The 24,874-nt window shown below is 40.7% G+C and overlaps 1 protein-coding gene across 6 annotated transcripts in view; it reads right to left on the bottom strand.

The window, feature by feature from the left end:
* Positions 1-20,158, bottom strand: part of LOC308247949 (sperm-associated antigen 6) — a 55,676-nt gene extending 35,518 nt beyond the window's left edge. The window contains exons 1-4 of one of the 6 annotated variants that reach the window (XM_080667824.1): positions 19,307-19,521; positions 19,124-19,219; positions 6,913-6,946; positions 2,764-2,930 (exon numbers count right to left, since the gene is read on the bottom strand). In XM_080667824.1, the coding sequence (XP_080523950.1) occupies positions 2,764-2,925 (162 nt within the window). In that variant the 5' untranslated portion in view covers positions 2,926-2,930; positions 6,913-6,946; positions 19,124-19,219; positions 19,307-19,521. Of the gene's footprint in view, positions 1-2,763; positions 2,931-6,912; positions 6,947-19,123; positions 19,280-19,306; positions 19,522-19,595; positions 19,716-20,067 lie in introns of those variants that run through there. The other 5 variants (XM_080667821.1, XM_080667823.1, XM_080667825.1 and 2 more) reach the window with 5 other exon arrangements.
* Between the last annotated feature and the right edge of the window lie 4,716 nt (positions 20,159-24,874).

The raw sequence follows: 24,874 nt of genomic DNA, 5'->3' as shown, positions 1-24,874 counted from the left end.
GCTTTTAAATACTAAAGAAAAACATCCTGCAACATCATTTTGATTTGTTGATGTTCCCCATTGCTTTCGTTCAGTAACTAAACAAAAACAATATAAGTCATATTACATTTCAAATGTTTTACTCTAAAACATACATTTATAAAACATTTTATTTCCTGCAAATTTTATTTCCTACAAATTCATAAAGTACTGAGATTTTCATGTGTCTGCATTACACTGAAGGTATTTGTTTGACGCATGTGAACTGTTGGATTGTTAGCATGTGAAACTAAACTGTCAACTGGCAAATTCGTTTCCTTTACTTGCCCTCAGTCTCTAAGGCTGGTAGGACTTTCATACCTCAAATCATCTTTCTGGTGTCCTAAATTTAAAGGCAAAACATTCATGATACATTTAACACTTTTTCTGGCAGCCCTAGCCGGTGTGGTTTAGTTGGTTGGGTGTTGTCCACTGCACTGAAAGGTTGCTGTTTGATTCCCAGTCCGTTGTGGGCTCGATCCCCAGTAGGGGCCATATCTGACGCAGCCAATCAATGTTTCACTGTCACATTGATGTTTCTCTCTCGCTCTCCGTTCCCCATCTCTAAAATATTTGTATATATATTTAAAAAAACACACATCTTTTCCTGGAAAATAAACTAGTCAAACAATGGGATATGTTATTTATCCCCTTTTAGAAATGCTTTTTTAAAAAGATAAATACAAATGACAATATTATGTGAATGCTTTATATTTACAATATTTTCTACATATAAACTTTATAGGGTTAAGAAATAAAACTGAAACTTGATTTTCTTTATATAGCTAAGAAAATTAAATGTTTAGGAAATATTTAGTTGTAACACTCACTGTGCTTTTATGGTGCACATAATGACACAGCAATGGTCTCCTAACTCTTCTTTTAACAGAACCCAGTTAACCCCATATTTTAGATTCTGTTTCTCTTTCTTTACAGTGACTACTAAAAAGTGACTGGGTGTCATAGCATTGAAAGCATTCCATTTACTTAGGCTAAAATATTAAGATGTAAAAAATTTATAACAGAGAAAATATACCAAGTATAATTTTAACATTATAGCTCAAAACCTGGTATATGTTGATGATGTAAGCCATATACTGGCCCTGGCCAGTGTCCTAAGTGGTTAGAGCTCTGGAGCAGGGGAGAGCAGCAGGCTCAACTCTGGTCAGGGTCAAGTACCTGAGTTGTAGGTTCAATTTCCGGTTCTGATCTGGGTGCGTGTGGGAGGCATCCAATCGATGTCACTTTCTCACATTGATGTTAGTCTCTCTCCCTCTCTCTCTCTCTCTCTCTCTCTCTCTCTCTCTCTCTCTCTCCCTCCTTTCTATCTCTCTCCCACTCCTCTCTCCCTTCCACTGAGAATCAATGGAAAAAATATCCTCAGGTGAGGATTAACAAAACAAAACAAAAAAAGAAATATGCTACTTAGTAATGATGCTTTAATTTCATGTATTTCTTTAGTTTCTTAAATGTAACATATGTAGATATTTAAATATTTGTTGTAAAGTCTAATTTTATGTCAGTAACCAAATAGTTACTAATTTATTATAAAAACTAGAGGCCTGGTGCATGAAATTTGTGCATGGGGGGTGGGGGGATCCCCTCAGTCCAGCCTGCACCCTCTCCAATCTGGGACCCCTCAGACATCCCTCTCACAATCCTGGACTGCTGGCTCCTAATTGCTCACCTGCCTGCCTGCCTGGTTGCTCCTAACTGCCCCCCTCCCCCACCAGCCTAATCACCCCTCACTGCCTCTGTGTGCTGACCTGATCACCCCTAACTGCCTCCCACTGCCAGCCAGGTTGCCCCCAACTACTCCCTTCCTGCTGGCCTGGTTGCTCCTAACTGCCCACCCCCTGCTGGCCTGGTTTCTCCTAACTGCCCCCTGCCCCCGCTGGCCTGTTTGCCCCTAACTGCCCCGCTGCCGGCCTGGTCACCCCACGCAACCTGGTGTTCAGTCATTTGGTTGTCCCTCACTAACACCCCTGCTGGCCTACTCACCCCACGCAGCTTGCTTGTTCAGTCATTTCGTCATCCCTCACTAATCCCCCTGCCGGCCTGGTTGCCCCATGCAGCCTGCTTGTGAGGGCGTGAGGGTTAATTTGCATATCACTTCTAGAGTTTTAAAGTAGCTTTCTACAGATTTTCTTATAATTGTGTAAAAATAATGGTGATATATTTCTTATCATCACCTTAAGCTATTTTAACTTTTTATATTGCAGAATTTTCAAATTCACAGACAATTCCTTGGGTTTTAATCGTCACTACTAACTACAGAGCCTTAAAAGGCCTGACATGCTTGCATACTTGGTAAAAATGCTTCACTAAACCTTCCATTAAATACATTCTCCTTATTTTTGGATGCTTATCTCCCCTCTCTTTAAAGCAATTTCCTACAGTTGCCATTAAGCAAATTTCACCTGTATTTAAAGGTTTCTGTAAACAATATTTTGTTTGCATAAGGCTATATATATCTAAGACTGATCCTATAATTTTAACACTCCCACACACAGAAATACTGCTTGTTGCATAATTCCATTAAGTTTTAAAATCTCTTTCTCTTTATATTAATAGTAATGGGGGGAAAAAAACCTCAAGTAGAATGCTCTAACAATATTATGTTCAGTTCAAATAATTGAATGTAATGTGCATTAACATCTTAATAATTCTAATAATCTTGCAAATGTACCCAAACTATCAAATTTTTAAAGTAAAAAACATAACTTATTTTAAAAAAATTCTTACATTCTGTTCTGCCAATGAATAAACAAGCTGTGGAAGAATGTCGCCCTTGACAACTGCTTCTGCTAGGTCGTCATTATAATTAGCCAGTCTCCCGAGCGCCAGAGCAGCAGTCTGTTGAATTGTTGGGACCACGTCCAGAAGAAGAGGCCTCAGTAAAGACATTACACCTGAGTGGAATGATGAACGAACATAAATCAGCAAAACTTAAACTAAAAAGCAAACATACAATGTCATATTGGCAAATATGAAAACTAAGGGAAAAAATCAGCAAAAACAATTAGCCACTAAAAACTAATGGGATATTTAAAAGCATATCATTGGCCAAGACACAGAATGTTATCCTGTAATTACCAAAGCAGCAGCATAGGGTGGGAGTGAGAACGGATGTGGGGCTAGCGAGGACTTTAAATCCCTGGTTGGCAAATACTAGCTGTGACCTGACAGGCTGTCACGAGGAAGGAAAAGAAAGGTTGTGAAGCACATAGTATAGGCCAGTGGTCGGCAAACTCATTAGTCAACAGAGCCAAATATCAACAGTACAACGATTGAAATTTCTTTTGACAGCCAAATTTTTTTAACTTAAACTTATTCTAACGCCACTTCTTCAAAATAGACTCGCCCAGGCTGTGGTATTTTGTGGAAGAGCCACACTCAAGGGGCCAAAGAGCTGCATGTGGCTTGCAAGCCGCAGTTTGCCGACCACGGGTATAGGCTGATTTGCCACCCCTGCTTACGTCCCTCCCCCTCATCTTTGCAAATTCTATCTTTCAGGGCTCAGTTCAGATTATTTCCTCTCAATGAAGTCTTTCATTTGGCTAGGACCTCACATTCATGAAGGACTGCAAATCATATTTCTGACATTATCTCCAAAAAATAAAATCTTTAATTTAAGAAGTATATCGTATTATCAGGTCTCACAATGTTCATTTTAGGACTGAATACAGAGAAGGTGTATCATCCTCACAACAATAATAAAAGTAGCTTATATTTATGGAGCACTTGTATGCATGCATTGTTCTAAAGATTTGTTTTCCATATTAATCCACTGACCTCTCATAACAAACCTATGATGTAGGCCTTATTACTATGTCTATTTTACAGATAAGGACATTTAGATTGAGAAAGGTTTAAAAAATTGTCACACAACTAATAAGTGGTGGAGCAAGGTGAGAAATTCTGACATTTATTTATAATTGCGAAACAAATAATATGTATTAAAATTGAGGAGGTAGGGAAAGGGAGATAAATAATAATTGCATTTTGGTCATTTCATTGGATATTACAACTCTTTATATTAACTTTGCCTTCTTAGAAAATGTGTGAAATAGTCAATGGCTACTTGTGCTTTATGATGTTGAGTTAGTCTAAAGTTATAAGAAAGGTAATGATGGAATTCAAACTGGAACAAAGTGCCCCTTGATTTTCTAAACTTTATGTAATTTACATCAGGCTTTCAACTGATGTTATTACATTTTTTCCATAAAAACATATTCCAGTGATCTATAAAAGCATATATTACCAGTATTCTTTAAAAAGTATTTTTATTGACTTCAGAGAGGAAGGTAGAGGGAGAGAAAGATAGAAACATCAATGATAAGAAAGAATCATAGATTGGCTGCCTCCTGCACGCCCCACTGGGGATCGAGCCTGCAACCCAGGAATAGGACCATGATCCCCTGGTTCATAGGTCGATGCTCAAACACCGAGATACACCTGCCGGGGCATCAATATTCTTTTTTAATGTTACATCCAGAAACATTTGAAATAGAATAAAAGGAAAAACATTTGCTGGTACAATAACATTTAGGATTAGACTAAAGTAAGATAAATAGTATTACCAAATAACATAAACAGAGAGTAATGATGCTTATTTCAGAGACATTTAATGATGTGACCTGTGGCTTTTCGTTGCCTCCCACTTCATTTAGTGATCATTTAATGTCTAAGTTGCTTGGTTAGACCATCTTCTACAAGGCCACAGTTGTAAGTTTAAACCCTGCACAGGCTGGTTAACTTTGCAGGCACAAAGCACTCCTGCTCATGCTTGGGCCATAGCTCCTGTTAAACAATTCCACATGCCTATGCTCATAAGTGTTGCTTATATTATTATCTATTCTTTTTTCTTAGAGATAATTTCTGAAATACCTCACAACAAAAAGCTTGAAGCACAGAATAAGGTATTAGAATTACTACCAAGTTAACATGGGTTCTTCCTAGAAAGTTGGGTTTAAAACTATTTGTCGATCTCTTCTTTGTAGTTTGCTTTATTACTTCATTTTTTCTTAATTGTGGTAAAATACACATAGCATAAAAATCACCACTTAAGCCAATTTTAGTGTCCAATTTAGTGGTACTAAGTACATTTCCAATGATGTGGAATCATCACCACCATCTAGAAGCTGTTAAACTGTTTTCTACAGAAGCTGCACCATTTTACATTCCCACCAGCAAAGTGCAAAGGTTCAAATTTCTCCACATCCTCACCACCACTTATTTTCCCTGTTGTTTTAAATTAATAGGCATCCTAATAGGTGTGAAGTGGTATGTCATTGTGGTTTTGGTTTACATTTCCCTAACACTAATGATGGTGAATGTCTTTTCATGTGCTTGTTTACATCACCTTTGCTTGAAATGTCTCACCTTTGCCCACTTTGTTGAATATAGCTTGACATTGTTGATAATAAATATGCACCATTTAAGAAACAAAAGCTAAATTTGTAAACATATATTTAAGGTTTCATACTAAATACATTAATAAGGCAAAAAACATAAAGTATAAGTATTCTCAGAACACAATTAAAAAGAACCACAATTAAAAAAATAGAATAATAATTGTGGTTCATATTTTTTTTCCTGAATCTGTTATTTCCTTTTTTTCCTCACTTGATAAATTTATGTGAAGGAAGTCACTTATTGTCTTTTGAAATATAATCAGAAAATCAATCCAACCTAGATAGTCTAAATTAAATTCTTAAGAACTTTGACCTTTTATGTTAAGAATTTGATAAATTCATCTCTCCAGGTTTATAGTACTTAACTTGATTATGTGTTTATTATTAGTTACAGTATTTAGCTAATTTACCAAAAGTCTCCAATTCTGGAAAATCTCTGTTAGCAAATTTAGCAGTAAAATGTTTTACCCCCCAAAGGTATTTCACTTGTCGATATAATCAAAGGAACTTTCTACTTTATATATTTTCTCCTCCACATTTCCACAGCATTTGGCCCAGGAAAACTAATGTCAATAAAAGAACACACAATTCCTTTCCTTCTATTACTGTATTCAATATCCAGATTAGGTTTCTGCATAGAAACTTCTGCTCTATCATATTTTCCCCATATTCCTTAGTCCAGACAGTAGCACAATAAGGATTTTGAAAAATTTTAAACCTCTGAACCTATAAAAGTAACATCTAAAGCTTCCATTTAAAATATATTTATTTTGGGGGGTGGGGCAGGTAGAAGTGGGTAAACAGGGGATAAATGGTGATGAAAGGAGATTAGACTTTGGATGGTGAACACAAAATACAATATACAGATAATTTGTTATAGAATTGTACATTTGAAACCTATATAATTTATTAATCAATGTCACCCAAATAAATTCAATAAAAATAAATAAATGTCTTTGTTTGAATAAGATCATTCTTATTAGACAAAATACTGCCCCAAATTTATACTCCTTAAATTTTCCTTAGTGCTTTATAATCATTAGATTCCAGGGACCTGATTTTTTTTTTAAATATATTTTATTGATTTTTTACAGAGAGGAAGGAAGAGGGATAGAGAGTTAGAAACATCGATGAGAGAGAAACATCGATCAGCTGCCTCTTGCACACCCCCTACTGGGGATGTGCCCGCAACGAAGTTACGTGCCCTTGACCGGAATCGAACCTGGGACCCTTCAGTCCACAGGCCGACGCTCTATCCACTGAGCCAAACCGGTTTTGGCCTGATTTTTTATTTTATCTCTTACACAGATTAAGCATGGAGACTTTGTTATAATTACAGGTTTGTTCTAAAAATGCAGATAATGATGCAAGAGAGGAGGGTAGGGGGTGGGGGTGGAAGAGGAGAAAGATTGAGGGAAGGGAAGGAGAGAAGAGGGGAAAAGAAGTAAATATGACATAAAAATAAAATTTTCCTTACCTGCCTGTCCATTAGGAATCCATAGTAATTGATCCTTGGTGAGTGAATGCATGAAAATTTAGAGTCCATCAATTACAGCAGTCTGAATAGTTGCTATTGAGATATACAAGGTCTCTAGGGAGCAGCTAATGACCTCATTGGGAGTCTACACTGAAGGAGCCAACATGATCTATCTAATACCTAATATTAAAAATAATTCATATATTATACTCTAATATTTATAATAAAACAATTTAGTATACACTATACAAACTGATAAAACAGTGTGAAACTATTTTTGAAATTTAACTTATAGGATAAATCTTTACAACCCTCCCCCTCCCCCAACTTTATAGCTTTGAACTCCTTTTCTATTTTTCTTGTTCTAGTGCCATGCTGGAGACATTGCTGCTAATACCTACACTGCAATCCAGTTATGTACCAGGCCCTGCTGGTCCTGCACACAATCATTCACTCAAAAAACAGATCAGGGTTTACCAAGTGACAAGGAATAGAACTACACACGGGTTAAGGCAGCTCCTACTGTCAAGGGACTAATAATCAAGTGGAGATTATAAAATAGCCTCAAAATAATCACAGCTCTTTCCTTTAATTCCCTTCAGTGCAACACAGGCCTAATTACTTTGATTTTGCATGCCTACTACATATATAAATTAGGAAGGAAATGTCAAACATTTCCAAAGACAAAAAAATTACCCATTCATTCTCATATTGCATATAATTTATATATGTATTACCTCAATCTTCTGTTTATAAAGATATTTAACATCTCAACTTTGTTTATTTAAAAACAAGTGTCTATAAATGCCTCTGGGCCATTTAAGTCATAGTAATGATTTCTGGTTGCTTCTTATCTTTTTGTTTTTCAATTTTATTTATTTTTATTGTGGTAAATTATACATAACAAAATTTATTATTTTAACCATTTTTAGATGTACAATTCAGTGGCATTAAGTAAAGTCACTATGTTGCATAACCATCACCCACTGTCATTTCCAGCACTTTCTCATCATTGCTAACAGATACTGTATACAAATTAAACACCAACTCCCCATTTCTCCATACCCCCAGCCCCTGGTAACCTCTATTCTACTTTCCATCTCTTTGAATTTGTCTACTGTAGATAGCTCATATAAATGGAATCATATACTATTTGTCCTTTTGTTTCCTGGCTTATTTCATACTTAGCATGTTTTCAAGGTTCATCTAATTTAGCATGTATCAGAATCTCATTACCTTTGTAAGATGAGTAATATTCCATTGTATGTATATACAACATATTGTTTGTCCACTCATCTGTTGATGGACATTTAAGTTGTTTCCACCTTTAGGTTATTGTAAATAATGCTTCTATGAGCATTGGTGTACACATATCCATCTGAGTCCCAGGTTTCAATTCCTTTTACTGTACCCGTATACCTTAAAGTGGAATTTTGGGCCCTGGCGGTGTGGCTCAGTTGGTTGGGCATCATCCCCTACAATGAAAGGTTGTCCTTTTGATTTCTGGTCAGGGCACATGCCTGGCTTGTGGGCTCCATCCCTAGTCGGGGCACATACAGAAGGCAACAGATTGATGTTTCTCTCACATCAATGTTTCTCTCTCTCTCTCTCTCTCTCTCTCTCTTCCTCTCTCTCTCTCCTTTCCTCTCTCTAAGCATGTCCTTGGGTGATGATTAAAAAAAAAAAGTGGTGGTAGATATACACAATTGAATGCTACTCAGCCATAAAAAAGAATGACATCTTACGTTTTGTGACAGGATGAATAGACCTAGAAGGTATTATGCTAAGTGAAATGAATCAGCTGGAGAAAGACAAATACCATATGATTTCACTTATATATGGAATCTAAAGAACAAAATAAACAAAATAGAAATAGAGAAAAGAGTGTCAGTTGACAGAAGAAAGGGAGGTTGGGGCGGATGGGTGAAAAAGGTGAAGGAATTAAGAAGTACAAAATGGTAGTTATAGAATAGTCACAGATGAAAAAAAAAAGAATAGTCACAGAGATGTAAATTAGGGAAGATAGTCAATAATATTGTAATAACTATGTACAGGGCTGGGTAGGTTCTTGGAATATTGGGGGAACCAATCTGTAAAATACATGATTTTCTAGTCACTGTGCTGTACACCTGAAACTAATCTATAATAATAAAAGCATAATATGCTAATTAGACTGGACAGCCAAACCACCTTCTGGACGTCCTTCCGAATGACCTTCTGGACGAAGCTGGGGCTGCAAGGGCCAAGGCAAGGCTGGGAGGGCTGAGTCCCTTGCATGGATTTCATGCATCAGGCCTCTAGTATAGAATAATGTTGAATGTAAATTGTAATTGAAAATTAAATAACTACCTATTCAGAATAAACAAGGTGTTGAAAACACAATTGTCTTTAACCTCAAAGAACTTGTATAGGGGCTTTGAGAGAGAAGCAAATGCAACACATTATGATGTAGGCAATGAAGTAAGTAGAGTGTGCTCTGCAAACATGGTAGAGCATCTAGCCCAGGCTTTGAAGAACACAGAAAAGGCAACCCAGGAGCAGTGCCATCTAAGTTGAGATCTGAAGGCTTTTGGGGGCAGATTGGAAGAATTAGTGAGGTAAATAGATTGGAGAGTATTCCAAACAGAAAGAACTATATAAATGAAGCTCAAAACCAAAACCAGTTTGATATATTGACAAAACTGAGAATGCAGTATGACCACAGTACAAGAGGGGAGAGAGAAGGTTGGAGAAAGAAGGCTAATTAAAATAAACCAAAACCCTGAAGGGTCCAAAAAATATAAACCAAAATCCTGAAGGGTCCAAAAAATATTTTAAGTATTTTGAATTGTATCTGAACATTAGTGTCAGTGCAGTGATAGGATTAAATTTGTACTTTGTAAAGAAGGATCACTTCGATTACACTGGGAGAAAAGAATGAAAATAGACACTGTTGGGGGCAGGAAGACCACTGAGGAAGCTGTTGTAGGAACCTACACAGGTTGTGCAGATAGCCTGGAGAACAGCAATGGCAAAAGAGAAAGAGAAAAGTGAATGGCCTAAGGAGGTATTTAGGAGAGAAACTGGTTAGTGTGAAGAAGATGGAGGAATCGGTGATACTTCCAGGTTTCTGGCTTGGACAGGGATGCAGGATTGTGCCATGAGAAATTCAGACCAGCCTGAAATATCAAGTGGGAGGGTGATGGGGCAAGAGATAAAGCTGGAGAGCTTGGATGGGCCAGATCAAATATGGCTATAGGTCAAATTAACACTTTGTTGTTAGTCTTTTTTAAAAAATATGTTTTTACTGATTTTTAGAGAGAGAGGAAGGGAGAGATATAGAAAGATAGAAACATCGACTGCCTCCTGCATGCCCCATACTGGGGATTGAGCCAGCAACCTGGGCATGTGCCCTGACTGGGAATCAAACCGGTGACCTCTTCGTTCCTGGGTCAATGCTCAACAACTGAGCCACACCTGCTGGGCTTGTGATGTTACTCTAAGTGAAATGGGAAGCCACGGAGAGCTTTATTGTTTACACTACTTACTTGCAGTGAAATAAATAAAAATGAAGCCTGAATAACCCCAGGTCCATCATGTATGGCTGTGTACTGCACAAATCCGGGGGATGCCATTCACATTGATCATGATATAAATGGTACACCCAAAGTCATGCAAAGCACAGCAGCCATCCTTGACATGGCATCTTATGTGGTTCTCTAGTTTTATGTGAATAAATGTCTTACCTCCATAGTAAAGTAATAAGCATCTCTAGAGCCAAGCTTGTTTTATACTTTTCTGTTTCTGAAATTACCTAGCACAGTTCTGAATATACATCTATCTCCTATTGAAAAACTTGCAGTCTTGGCTCTAAAAACCACCACTCACTTTGATTTTATTACTGTAAGCACTACCTGTTCTATCACAGAGTAACTCCAACTACACTTACCAACTTTAGCAGATTTAATATCTTTATTTCTATAATGAGATATTGCATTTACATGATTATACTTTTACTGAAGCAAGTGTCATGACACTAATAAACTTTACAACTCATTTTCCTTCACTGGTCATTTTTTACTTGAAAATACTTAAGTGTTCCTCCCTTGCATTTTTTAGAGTAAGAATTTTCAGGACCTGATTTGTTTTTCCCCAGCCTCTATGATTATATACCTCTGGCCACTATTCCTGTATTTGATTAAAAATCATAAATTTTGGTATCACGTGTCTGTTTTGTTTTCTGTGAAATAATTTTACACTGTCATAACTATCAAGTCAATTATGATTTCAGGTGTTATATCCTTTATAACATGAAGTCTTATAATTTATTTAAAGGGTCAGAATGAATCACAAAACATATGTATAGTTTTTTTAAATTATGATAAAAAATAAGATATTTTCTCCTTTTACAATTATTCTCCTTGTAGTTAATACTATAGTTAGCATCTTTTCATCTTCTCAGTTTTGTTTGGTGATTCACTGTTAACTCAGTTGTTTATGAGTGTAGGGCTACCACACCTGATACATCATTTTTTGTGTGGGGAGAGGTGACAGGAAGATGAAACCGAGACCACTGACTCTCTGAACAAGCTAGCAACTCTCCTAAGAGGGCAAGGAAGCACAGCATGCATTCACTTACTTAGTTAACATATACTTATATAGCATTTATCCTTTAGTAATGAAACTGGCCTATAGCCAGGTTTAGAATGCATACCAAAGAGTATAATCTGCTGAAGTGATATTATTCTACCATTAACATCACTGTAGCTGTCTTCCATGATTACTGTATTAAACTGATGCAACTGTCTGACTCTAGACTAGGTCACAGCCATCACCATCTATATATGTGGGATTTGAACTGAATGAGGATGTAGAGTATACAACTATGGCAGGTTCAATTTACATGTATTTTAGATAAAATGATTGAAACTTACATGTTTATAATTACACTAGAGGCCTGGTGCATAAAATTCGTGCATGGGGGAGGGGTCCCCTCAGCCCAGCCTGCACCCTCTCCAATCTGGGACCCCTCGGGGGATGTCTGACTGCCAGTTTAGGCCCAATCCCAGGGATTGGACCCAACCCAGCAGTTGGACATCCCTCTCACAATCCTGGACTGCTGGCTCCTAATCATTCACCTGCTTGCCTGCCTGGTCACCCCTAACTGTCCCCCACTGCCAGCCAGGTCGCTCCCAACTGCCCCCTCTCTGCTGGCCTGTTTGCCCCCACCTGTCCCCCCTGCCAGCCTAATTGCCCCCAACTGCCCCCCCCCCTGCCAGCCTTGTCGCCCCTAACTGCCCCCCCCACCAGCCTGGTCGCCCCTAACTTCCGCCCCTGCCCCCTGCTGGTCTGATCGCCCCTCATGGCCCTCCACCGGCCTGGTGGCCCCATGCAGCCTGCTGTTCAGTTGTTTGCTCGTCCCTCACTAACCCCCCTGCCGGACTTGTCATCCCACTCAGCCTGCTTGGTCATCTGTTTGGTTGTTTCAGATGTGACGGCCCCTGGCTCTTTATATATATAGATAAAGAAATATAAAAATGAGCTTTGACTATATTTTCAAATGAGCATGTAAGTTCTACACATCGAAACTTTTAATGAGCATGTAAGTTCTACACATCTAAGCTATGATCGCTTTCCTGGGCTCCAGAGCCCTATATACCCACATTGCTCACCATATTCACTGGCACATAGATATCCCAGACACACTATAACCTCAGTGCTGTTATAGTGAAATCACCATTTCCTCCACCTTCTGTATCCTCTTTCTCCTCAATGAATGGTGCTAACTTAAGCAGCCAGAAGCCTTGGAGTCATCTTGAACTCCTCTCTCTTCTTACCTGCCCCTGCTCCCTTTTGCTAAATCACAAGTCCTGCATATCTCTTATCTAGCTAGACTGGTACAGCAAAAATGGATACCTGGTCTCCCTGATCCTGTTTTAATCCCCTCCACCTGTTCTCCACACAACCATGAAAATCATCTTTCTAAAACATAAAATAGATCCCAATGTTCCTCTAATTAAAACTCTTCAATGACTTCCTATCAATTTCAGGATTATATCCAAACTTCAGATGAGGACCTTCATAATTAGGCCTGCTTTCCTCTCTAGCCACTGACTTTTCTCTCCCTTGCTCTATTACCCCAAGATGCTCCAGCCATACCTGAACATTTGCCTTTTCCATCAAGTACACACCACGTTTTCTCTTGCCTCTTCTTTACACATAATCTCCCTCCACCTGACTGCAGTTTCCCCATCCCCTTCTTGGTCTAGTTAACTCCTAGGAATTCCTCCTAGAAGTCTCCTATAGAGAGCCCCTTCAGTCCCAAAGCTTGGGTTAAGTACCCTCCATATGTGTTCTATCTGTTTATCTCTAGACACTTAAGAAATGGTTGTTTTATTTATCTTTCTATATCTCTCCACTAGCAAATAAGATCCTCAATGGCTTTCTGTTTCTACATGATCAGCATCCAAGCATTCATATGACACCTAGACACTCAATAAACATTTATTGAATGATGAATGACCAAACTGTGAAAATTAATATGTAGAGATAAATAGCATAGTTCTAAAAGGTCTGTCTGTTCCAAAAGGTTTCATGAGTAATAATTGAAGAGGACAATTTTGGAAGGTAGTCAGTTAAAAAATGTATCTTCAGAGGAAATTAATTTTTATTGTATTCATACTGTGCCTACTCTAAATTCTTTTTAGATAGTTTACTCTAAAATACATGTATACAAAGATAATTATTAAGAGCCATGTGGTGCAGACAGGGACTGACAATTCTATTAGAAATATAGGTTAGAGGTAATTGCTGCAGTTGAGTTCTGAACATAGCACTGAGTTTAATGGTAGCAAAAGTAAAAGGGGAACTACTTTGTGAAATAAAAGAAAGTAGGAACAATTTTTTTCCCCAGAAATTTCATACCAAGAACTAGATTGACATATAATAGTTAATAAAGATTGGTTGAGATCTGGCCAGGTAGCTCAGATGGTTAGAATGTTGTCCTATATGCCAAAGTTGCGGGTTCAATCCCTGATCAGGGCACATACAAGAATTAACCATGAATGCATAAATAAGTGGAACAGCAAAATCAATGTTTCTCTCACTCTCTCAAATCAATTAAAAATTTAAAAAAGAAAAAGACTTGTTGAATAAAAAAGTATGTATCTTTTTAAAAAATATATTTTTATTGATTTCAGAGAGGGAGAGAGAGAGAGAAACATCAATAATGAAAGAGAATCACTGATCAGCGGCTCCTACATGTCCCACACTGGGCATCGAGCCTGCAACCTAGTTATGTGCTCTACCCAGGAATCAAACCTTGACCTCCTGGTTCATAGGTCATTTCTCAACCACTGAGCCATGCCAGCCAGGCAAAATAAATAAATAAATAAATAAATAAATAAATAAATAAATAAATAAAAGTATCTTTATATTAAAAACATTTAACAAAAAATTAGGTAATACCTTCAATGACAGATTTTAAAAAGCTATGGGAAAATTGTCTATTTTTTAAAATAGGCCCTCAATTTAAAAATTAAAAAGAGGGCAGCCTGGCCAGCGTGGCTCAGTGGTTGAGCATCAACCTATGAACCAGGAGGTCATGGTTCGATTCCCGACCAGGGCACAGGCCTGGGTTGCGGGAAAGATCCCCAGTGTGGGACGTGCAGGAGGCAGTCAATCAGTGATTCTCTCTCATCATTGATGTTTCTATCTTTCCCTCTCCCTTCCTCTCTGAAATCAATAAAAATATATCTTAAGAAAGAGGGCATATTATTCAACTAATTCTACAAAGACATTTCTAGGAAAAACTAATATAATTCAGTAAATGTACATAACTTAATAGTGATTCAAATTTGACACAGAGACAAAATATATGGAAAAGTGGATAGAAATCATTTCCTTTAGAGACATATGTATACATACACATGAACACAAATGCTATGTACTTGTTTTCACCTAGACTTTTAACAGAACTTGAATAAACAATAAATTTTAAATTGAGCTACCCTTATGATAGAAAACATGGGCCATATGGCAAAACCAAATCATTATTTTACTTTGAAAATTAGGAAAGTCCGGGTTGTGTTCAGATGGGCCATCCCACCCACTACAAGGCAAGGGAAAATTTCTTCTTAAGGGTTGGCCCTGGATTTCTCCCAGGGGCAGTACATCTACTCAATAGAAATCCCAAAGTTCTGCACCAAAGAACATGGAAGAAAAGTCCTTTACATAAAGTATGATTAAATGAAAAAAAGGGGAAGTGTTAACTATAGGTTTACAGCAATCAACCAATAAATATCAAGTGCCTCCCCCTTCACTGTGTTCCACTTCACCTGTCCTCAAAAAGCCCTGGAGAGAAGGCAGTCAGGGTTTGCACGTGCATAAAGAGGCTTCATAACAAACATTAAACTTTTGAATGTTTTCATGTACCAGTATGCTCCTTTAATTTAGAAGGAATAAAATCTCAATGAGAAAAAAACCTCTAGGTTATAGACACATCATATATAGTTCTTCCTAGAAACAAGTTTGAAGTAAAATTATTTTTGTCCAAATACTGTGAAGAATATATCTTGCAAAACTTCGTTAGATTTAGTAATTACTTTGGACATATTTAATAAGGCAAATTCTCTCATGAGCACATCCAAAACACAATGAAAAAGAGCAGAGATTTAGAATGAAATAAAGCTCCATTGATGATTTTCACCTTAAAGTTCCTTTCACAGTGAATGAATTAAAAAATTCTTCACAAGGAAACTACTGATTTATCATGATATGCATATGGAAATGGTTTTCACATAATTTTGAATACATGATATGTATTTATTTAAATAGATTACTATAAAAGTGAGAAAACAAAACCCTCCTAGGTATGCAAAAATTATGTCCAAGTCAGGAATAAAATGCACTTATGTCTTAGGCTACCAATATGAAGTCACATGACTGAAAAAAAAGCTTGAACAGAATATATAATTCATGTACACATAACATATACTGGCTCATTAGAGAGCATTTTTATTTACTTTATTATTATTTTTAAAAAGTATATTTTTACTTATCTCAGAGAGGAAGGGAGAGAGGGAGAGAGAGAGAAACATCAATGATAAGAGAGAATCATCGATTGGCTGCCTCCTATCTGCTCCCTACTGGGGATTGAGCCTGCAACCTGGGCATGTACCCTGACTGGGAATTTAATCAAGAACTCCTGGTTCATAGGTCGATGCTCAACCACTGAGCCACTGTGGCTGGGCTCAAAAGCATTTTTAAATCCAGGTGATTATAAAAAAAATAAACTGTTTGGCCCTGGCTGATGCTGCTCAGTAATTAGAGCGTTGGCCCACCCACCGAAGGGTTGCAGGTTGGATCCCCCATCCTGGTCTGGGTGCCTGTGGGAGGCAACCAATCAATGTGTCTCTTTCACATCATTGTTTCTCTCCTCTTTCTCTATCGCTCTCTCTTCCTTCCACTGTCTCTAAAAAATCAATGGAAAAATATCTTTCGATGAGGGTTAATAAACAATTTGAATGTTTAACTTAATTGACTATTAATAAAAATTTTCATAACAAAGCTTACAGGTTATTTTTTAAATTAAAAGAATACATATATTGGAACAATCATTTTCTGTCTCAATTAAAAATAACTAAAGAAGTGCTTACATTGAATCTAGATAACATGAAATACATTAAAATAAATTTCGCAGGAAAAGAAAAATCTTAGTGTTCCATCAAGATATTATTAAAGTGCAGATAACTTTAAGACATTGTTTGTTATATTCCTTTTTAAAAAGGATATATTTTATTGATTTTTAACAGAGAGGAAGGGAGAGAGATAGACAGTTAGAAACATCGATGAGAGAGAAACATCTATCAGCTGCGTCTTGCACATTCTCCACTGGGGATGTGCATGCAACCAAGGTACATGCCCTTGACCGGAATCGAACCTGGGACCCTTCAGTCTGCAGGCTGACATTCTATCCACTGAGCAAAACCGGTTAGGGCAGTTATACTCCTTTTGCATTCCATTCCTTCATAAGTGAAAATAGGTGGCTGTTTAAAATGTCAAATAGCCCTGGCTGGGTGCTCAGTTGGTTAGAGTGTGGTTTCCATAGGCAAGGTTGCAGGTTCCATCCCTGGTCAGGGCACGTACAAGAATCAACCAATGAATGCATAAATAAGTGGAACAACAAATCCATGTTTCTCTCTCTCCCTCCCTTTCTAAATTTAAAATATAATTAAAAATTAAATGTCATCTCTAAGTCACTTATACTTCGGTGATCATTTAGCCTGTTTGGATTGACTACATCCCATAATATATTCTACATTGTACACTTATGGGAAGAGAAAGCCTGCCACTATTATACTAACCCATGATATTGTGTATTTTAAGTATTACCTATACTTCCATATTTCTGTATCAAATTTTTAATGTAATGTCACTCATCTTCCCTATTTAAAAAATGTTTTAGTTTAGCAGTATATTGTCCAAAAATTAAATATTTGTAAATACTAAGTGTCCATTAACAAAGGGCATTGAGTAGGACTGAGAGAGGGAAAAAACCCTAAAGTGTAAGTGCATTTTAAAATGAATTATGCTGTAATAAACTTTATTTAGTCAGTATATATGAAACAGTATGTATGTGTAGTACTGTTCTGAGTACTTTGAGGAGTATACATGCATGCATAAAAGCACATACACATGCAGAAGAAAGTAAATTAATCCACATGAAACAACTGCAGAACAAAAGATTATCAATTTTTAAATAATGAAATTTTAAAAGTGGGTAAGAGATTAGTGCAAGTTGCCCAGGGTTAAGGGACAAGAGGGAGCTGGGTGTGGTTATAAGAGGGCAACACAGGGAGGCATCCTTGGGTGATGAAAGAGGTTTGTATCTTGACTATTGTGATGGGAACACACAGGATAAAACTGCATAGCACACACACAAACACACTCAAATCAGTACAAGTCAAATGGGAAGAACCTGATTTAAATCAGTGAATTCCCCATGTCAACTCCTGGTTGTGATATCATCCCACAGTTTTCAGGTATACAGGATCTTGTACTATTTCTTACAACTACATGTGAATCTACAATTACCCCTAAATCAAAAGTTTTAAAAACTATTATAAAATGCACTTTCTCCGTTCTTAATACATCTCCTGACCCAAAATGAAAACCTACAAGGAATAAACACCAAAATCCCTCCCACTGACAAACAACAACAACAACAAAAAACACACATAAAAATTACCATTTAGATGCTGTAGTAATTTCACTAAAAAATAATGCAGAGTAAATATTATGTCTAAACATTCTTGCCCTTAATTTTAATGTTTTAAAATTCCTTTTAATTGCATGTGAATTTGAGTCTTAAAGATCATATCCTATAAATTGAAGGTTTCTCATGACACAGTAGTGATAAGATGCTATCTTATTTTGAGTTCAGATGCTGGTGGCATCTTGCTTAATGAGAGAAGGAAGGGAAGGGAGAGGAGAGCCACCATTATCTCCTTGTTACTAGATAAGAAGCAAATCACACACACACTCTCTTCCTCTCTATAGTCTGCATGAGTTGGGCTGAGGGGTGAAATGAGAATATTATAAGGGTTTCTCAAAACTAGATCTTTACTGACTTTGAATCTCCTGGAAAAGACTCAAGCGTATCAAGCTCTTTCACTAATGCAAAATGAGAAATAATGTGAAGCGGCTCTGGAAGTCCTTTGGTGTGAAGTTGAAGGTGACCAAGGCAGGGTGACATGCACGGGCACCCGCACAGTAAAACGGGCCTGATTAGGGCAGATTCCCATTCACATAAAATGACTTCCAGGCAGGTAGTTCGTTTGGCTTTGACTTTCCACCTGACACTTGCCTGGTTGCAGTAAAGATAGAAATAGGGCCCCTCTCACACCAAACTGTAAGCTTCACCCGCTCAGCCTCACCCCCAAAGGCCTGCTAAAGAGGCTGAATGCTTCTACCACCTTCGCAGTGACCTGGAGGCATTCCTCCAGCCCCATCCTTCTCCCCAAAACTCAGCTGCAGGGGATAGGGGTGGGCTAGGAGGCAGGGGTCAGGAGAGGGTGGGGGCGGGGAACGCGGCTAGGAGAGCCCAGTGACACAGGCAGTGACTGGCCTGGGATACGGGTGATGGGCGAGGCAGGGCTGAGGACCAGGGCGGACTAATGACTGCAGGCGCAGGGCACCAGGTGACAGCCCCAGGGGTGCGGTGAGGGCTCACCCGCGTTCTGCAGGGTCTCGATGTTTTGTGGTCTGGTCGCCAGCTCTGCCACCATCTGCACGAACTGGGTTCGGGCTTTCTGGTACTGCTCGAACACTGCGAGGAGAGACATGGTGGAGAGAGCTGCTCAGTCATCCCCTGGCTCCCGCCAACTGCTGTGGGGGCAGCCGCCCCAGCCCCTACCTTGCAGCACCTGCCTCTGACTCATGGTGCCTGAAGCTCTCCTCTGGCCACAGCTCGGGGTGACCTGGCTCGTGTGCCCTGGGCCTGCGAGTCCCAGGAGCGGACAGCGCACGGGGGACTGGACAGCGCCTCCTCGGCCTGGGGACTGAGGCCAGTCCTCTCTGTGTACCCTGGTCTCCCGAGCAACCGATCAGAACAGCGGTCTAGCTTCAACTGTCAGTCCCTGGATTGACGTCACGGGGGCGGGGCCCCGCGCCCCCAAGAATGGCCAGTCCGGGGAGAACTTCACCTGCAGGAGCGCCCGGACGCGCCAAATGCGCCCATCCGCTGCAGGAGTCTGCACCGTGGAGTGGGTCCCTATTCTGCTGTGTAGGGCGTCCGGGCCTGGAGTGTGCCCTCCCCTGCGGCCTCTTCTCCTTGCCCGCCCTGGGACGCCAGGAGGGGCGCTGCACCCCAGTCTTCTCTCTGCGGAGCAGCCGGTGGGAGGCGTGCCCGCCTCTCTCAGTCGCATCAGGTGCAGCTCCTGCAGGTGGATGTGGCCCTGGCACTTCGCCAGCGAAGCCATCCAGGGCCAGCGCGGGCGGCACAGGAGCGGGTGCACGGGTGCCGCCCCACCCCGCTTGCTGCTGCCAGCGCTCCGCTGCCCCGCGCCCAGCCCCTGCAAAGCCCCCGCTGGGCGCTGGCCGCCGGGAAGGCCGAGTGAAGTCGTGTCTGGAGCTGGCCTTCGACCGCGCGCTCCGTGTGCAGCTGCGTGTACCCACCTTCGTCCTCTCCACCAGGCTCAGGCCAATGGTCCCAAAGCTGAGCGCCACCTTGCCCCGCACCTCCTCCGCGCGCTTGTGCCTGCGCCTGCCCAGGGCTCCCCAGAGAAGGCGCGGGGCGGCCAGAGTACGAGCGTCAGTACCAGAGCCCACAGCAGGGCAGGGCAGGGTGCGGGGAGCGCGTGGACAAGCTCTGGCCCAGGTGCCTGCGCCATCTGCGGGGGTCGCGGGCAGGCGGGTGGAGCGTGGACGCGCTGGGCGCTTAAGTGCTTGCGCCAAAGGCTAGGGGCAGAGGGCCGGGGAGCGCACAGCGGGCGGAAGCGCTCTCCTGCAGTGGGGGCATGGACAAGCTCCAGCGGAGGTGCAGGTGCTAACAGTGGGAGGAGGGCTCGGAATGGGCGGAGTCCCATTGACAGGCTGGGGGCACAGGAGCGGATGCCAAGACTAGGGTGACAGGGGAGGCCAGGGAGCGCACAGCGTGCAGTGGGAGCGGGGGTTCCCTCTAGAGGGCGCCAACTGGGGGCGGGGCGGGGAGGGGTCATAGCAGAATGGCACTGGCTGAGCTGGAGTTGGGTCCCCAGGCTAAGGCTGTTGATTTCCCTTTGGGGAGAAGACAGCCACTCTGTATACTTGATTGGTTGAGAACCTCTGACACACCAAAAAAATCATTGGAATTGAATAGAATTCAAATGATTGGGGTTAGAAATGAGGCTTTATACATGTGCTAGAGGCCCCGTGCATGAATTTGTGCACCAGTGGGGTCCCTTGGCCTGGCCTGTAGGATTGGGCTGAAACCGGCTCTCTGACATCCCCCAAGGGGTCCCAGATTGCGAGAAGGTGCAGGCCAGGCCAAGGGACCCCACTGGTGCACAATGGGGGCCAGGGAGGGATGAGGGAGGTTGGCCAGCTGGGGAAGGACCAGCCCATCTTGCTCAGTCCCAGCAGCAAGCTAACCTACCAGGCAGAGTGTCTGCCCTGGGGTGGTCAGTGCACATCATAGCCAGCGGTTGAGCGGCTTTAGCATATCATTAACATATTACGCTTTGATTGGTTGAACGCCGACTGAATGACTGGACACTTAGCATATTAGGCTTTTATTATATAGGATTTTTTTTTTTGGGGTGCTCTATACAGTTCATAAGAATAGACTTCATCTTCAAGGCATGTCCATGTCTTTCAAGACCCTCCAGGAGCTTAAGCAGGGAGGTAGTGGCCATCCCTCTCATATGAGCAGCCATTAGTACAGCATCCCTCTCATATGAATAGTCATTAATACAACACATCTAGAAACTACAACTGGTTTTTCATTGTTACTGAAATTGACGTCTATAGCTTTCTATTTCCTCCAAGTGTCCTTCCCCTGGAGGTTTCCTTTTTATTTTCTTCTGGTACTCATGAAGGCTAGCCAAAGTTTTGTGTAACTCTAAGTCTCAGATTCTAAAGTCGGGGACATCCTAGGACATTGTGCTCAAAAATGGAAGGGATAAGCAGACACATTTTCTTGTTGGCATTCTCTGGGAGGACACACTATGCAGTGTTCAGATGATGTCTTATTGAGTTGTATGCTTGAAATGTGGGTGGTAAAGCAAAGCAATGTCACCCCAGTACATTTAAAAAACTCTCTGGAAGGACACCAAGGGAAATAGAAACACAGCCTGACTGTGAAATCAAAGCTTCATTTAAAAAACAAATAAGCTCAATTGGCTGGGATTATTACTTCCTTATTAAAAGCAGCTTTGGGCCCTGCTGGTGTAGTTTAGTGGTTGAGTGTGAACCAGGAGGTCACTGTTCAATTCACTGTCCAGTTTGTGGGCTCCATCCCCAATAGGGGGCATGCAGGAGGCAGCAAATCAATGATTCTCTCTCATTATTGATGTTTCTACCTCTCTTCTTCTCCCTTCCTCTCTGAAATTAATATAAACATATATATATATTTATATTTTAAAGCAACTTTGGGACTATATAACACAAACACAAAATTGGAGGAGGGCTATTAAATGTGAATTTATCTGTGCTGTGCGGGAAATTTTTCCACTTCATAAAGAAAAACATAGAGAAAGATGAAAGGATATATATATATATATATATATATATATATATATATCTCAGTGTTGATATAATGCATAAGAATTAATTGAGGAACTTATTAAAGTTGCAAATTCCTTCATTCCTTCAAACCTAGAGATCCTACTTCAGCAGTTTCTGTATGAAATATTCCAGGTGCTTCTAACATGGGTGTCCCAGGAGGAAATTCTGACAATCACCAATGATTGGGTCTGAACTACCAAAGGAAGACAAGATGTAGTTTAAGGACTTAAGTCCTCTCTTGCCAACTAATTAACAAAAAGGACCCTCACACACATTTTTTCTTATTTCCTGCAGTGCCTCTCCTCTATTAAAAGCAGCTTTGGTCCCGGCTGGTGTGGTTCAGTGGTTGAGTGTGGACCAGGAGGTCACTGTGTTATTAAGTGGCTGCGTAGTAGCAGGCTCTAAGAAAAACAAAAGTATCTATTGCCGTTAGTGCTGGGTAGAATTATATAGGGTTAGCTCTAACCTATAACTGAACCATTAGATTATTCTTTTTAAAATTAATCAGCTTTCTGTTCTCTCTGCCCATTTAAAATTATTTGGAGAATAAAGTTTACACATCCCCTCTAATACCAGAATGTATGAGGTTTGGAAAGTTCAGGAAGACAACTGAATTTATTCACTAGTCTTTTGAATATTAGGGCCTTGTCTTTCACTGGTTCATTCACATTCTTCCCCCCCCCCCCCCCCGCCCGCCCCGTCCTTCACCTTAGTCAGACCTCAACCCACCACGGCAATCCTACCATCCCGCAGGGCAGCCAGGTGAGCCTCTCGGCCACTCCAGGCACCCACATGGCTTAGGCCACTTTGGGGTTTGCCTATCTTGTCCTGGAAATAAACCTAGGTGGTCACCCAAGGGAAAGCAGAGAAGCTCACCCCCTCTGCCTGCCTCTCTTGTCCTCTCCAGTCTGGCGTCTCATTTCCCTCTGCTCCTTCTCCCTCTGGTTCCTTGCACTATTGGTCTTATAGGGGAGGAAAAATAAGTTTCTCTATACCCTTCTGAGTTCTTGGCTGAGACCCTGTGATAACTAGACCCAGAACTCTGAATAGATTAACTAGAGAAAAACAGAGGTTTATTAGCACATAGACCTCATGCATACGTGGAAGACACCCAGGCGAAGATGAGGAACTCCCCGAGGTGGCTTAGGATTCAGCCTAAATACCACCCTAATCGGGAAAGGTGAGGGGGACTTAGGCTGTTAGATGAGAGGAAATGGTTTTCAGGAGGGTGAGGGTCCTTAGAAGAATTCCCTGGTTGCTGACACTGTTCAGCAGGGGATCTATGACAGTTGAGCTCCTTTTGGAGGATCTGTTTGTATGCACATGAAGGAAGTTCAGAGAAAGACTTTCCTTGCATTTTCTATTTTTCAAATGCCTACAGCTCAAAATACTCACTAACCAAAGTGGCATATTTTGGGTGGCCTATTCTGCCACCCCTCCACCTCCCATCTCCAGGACTTGTGCTGGCTTATATGAGTGGGAGCACTGGGTGCTACAGAACAAACTGCCTCTGGGCAGAGTCCCCAACTCTTAGCACTTCTTCCTCTGAGGGGATGCCAGAGTCTCAATGCAAGGACAGAAACTGCTGAACGATGATGAAAGGCCTCCTTGCAGAGAGCTCCTTCGTTCATTTCTTCATCCCACAAATGATGGCTGCGCTCACTTTATAGCAGGCATGTCCTCGAAACGAGGAATACAGAGATGAACCAGACAGACCAGGTCCTAGCCCTCACGAGGCTTCTACTCTAGTGCAAGAAAATAGACAAGGAAGAGGGGGAGGAGAAAGGGAAGACAAAAGAGAAAAGGAAGAAGATCAGAGCTCTAGGTGCCCAGAGGAGAAATGAAGTAAGATGATGGATGGTGTGCCTGAAGGACTCTAGGTTGGGTGGTGAGGGAAGGGCTGTCTCAGATGAAACATCTGAGCTCTGAATGTCAATCATTAATGCTAACATCCAAAGGAGGGGCATTCAGGAGAGAAGGACTGTGTGCTCAGGGAATATAAATTTAAGACCAGACCAAACATAATGTAATTAACAGTATAATTTTGTGTCTCCATGAAGTAAGTTTCCAATGACCTTTATTTCCTTACTCATATCTCTGTTAAATGGAGTTTTCAATTAGAGTCAAATGTGGAGAAATACAGCTCAGCAGTAAACAGAGACAACTGAGAAATGTTAGCTGCTGAATGGAATAGTCAGAATTTCTGACAGAATTTCTTTCCTTGTCAACTAATTGCCCTCCTTCCTAGGCAGGAATCCTACCTTTTCTTGTTATCAGAGTAGAAAAGAAGAAGAAAAAAACAATAAAACAAACCGTTCAGCCCCAAACATCTCATCTCACTCCAAACAGAAATAACCCCTATAACTCACCAACTTCAGCAGTGAGAGGGGAGGTTGACATCAGGGTATGCCATCGTTGTGTTTCACATTAATTGCAGCAAAAGAGCAGAGCAGAGGTGAGGCTTTGGAAAGAATCCTCAGAGAATTATACCCTTCCTCCTCGATTGTTTATATCAGACCTGCAATCAAACACTGAACATATACCAGCTATAAATTGATTGACCAGCTCATGTGCTCTGGACTGAATTGTGTCATGCCCAAATTCATATACTGACGCTCCAACCCCCTCATGTGACTATGTTGGAGATGGGGCCTTTAAGGAGGAGGTTGAGGTTAAATGAGGTCATAAGGGTAGAGCCCTAATCTAACAGAATTGGAGC

This window comes from Plecotus auritus (genome assembly GCF_963455305.1).
Source record: "Plecotus auritus genome assembly, chromosome: 1".
In the NCBI taxonomy this organism is placed as follows: Eukaryota; Metazoa; Chordata; class Mammalia; order Chiroptera; family Vespertilionidae; genus Plecotus; species Plecotus auritus.
Note: the sequence above shows the minus strand (reverse complement) of the source record. Positions and strands in the feature narration are given on the sequence as shown.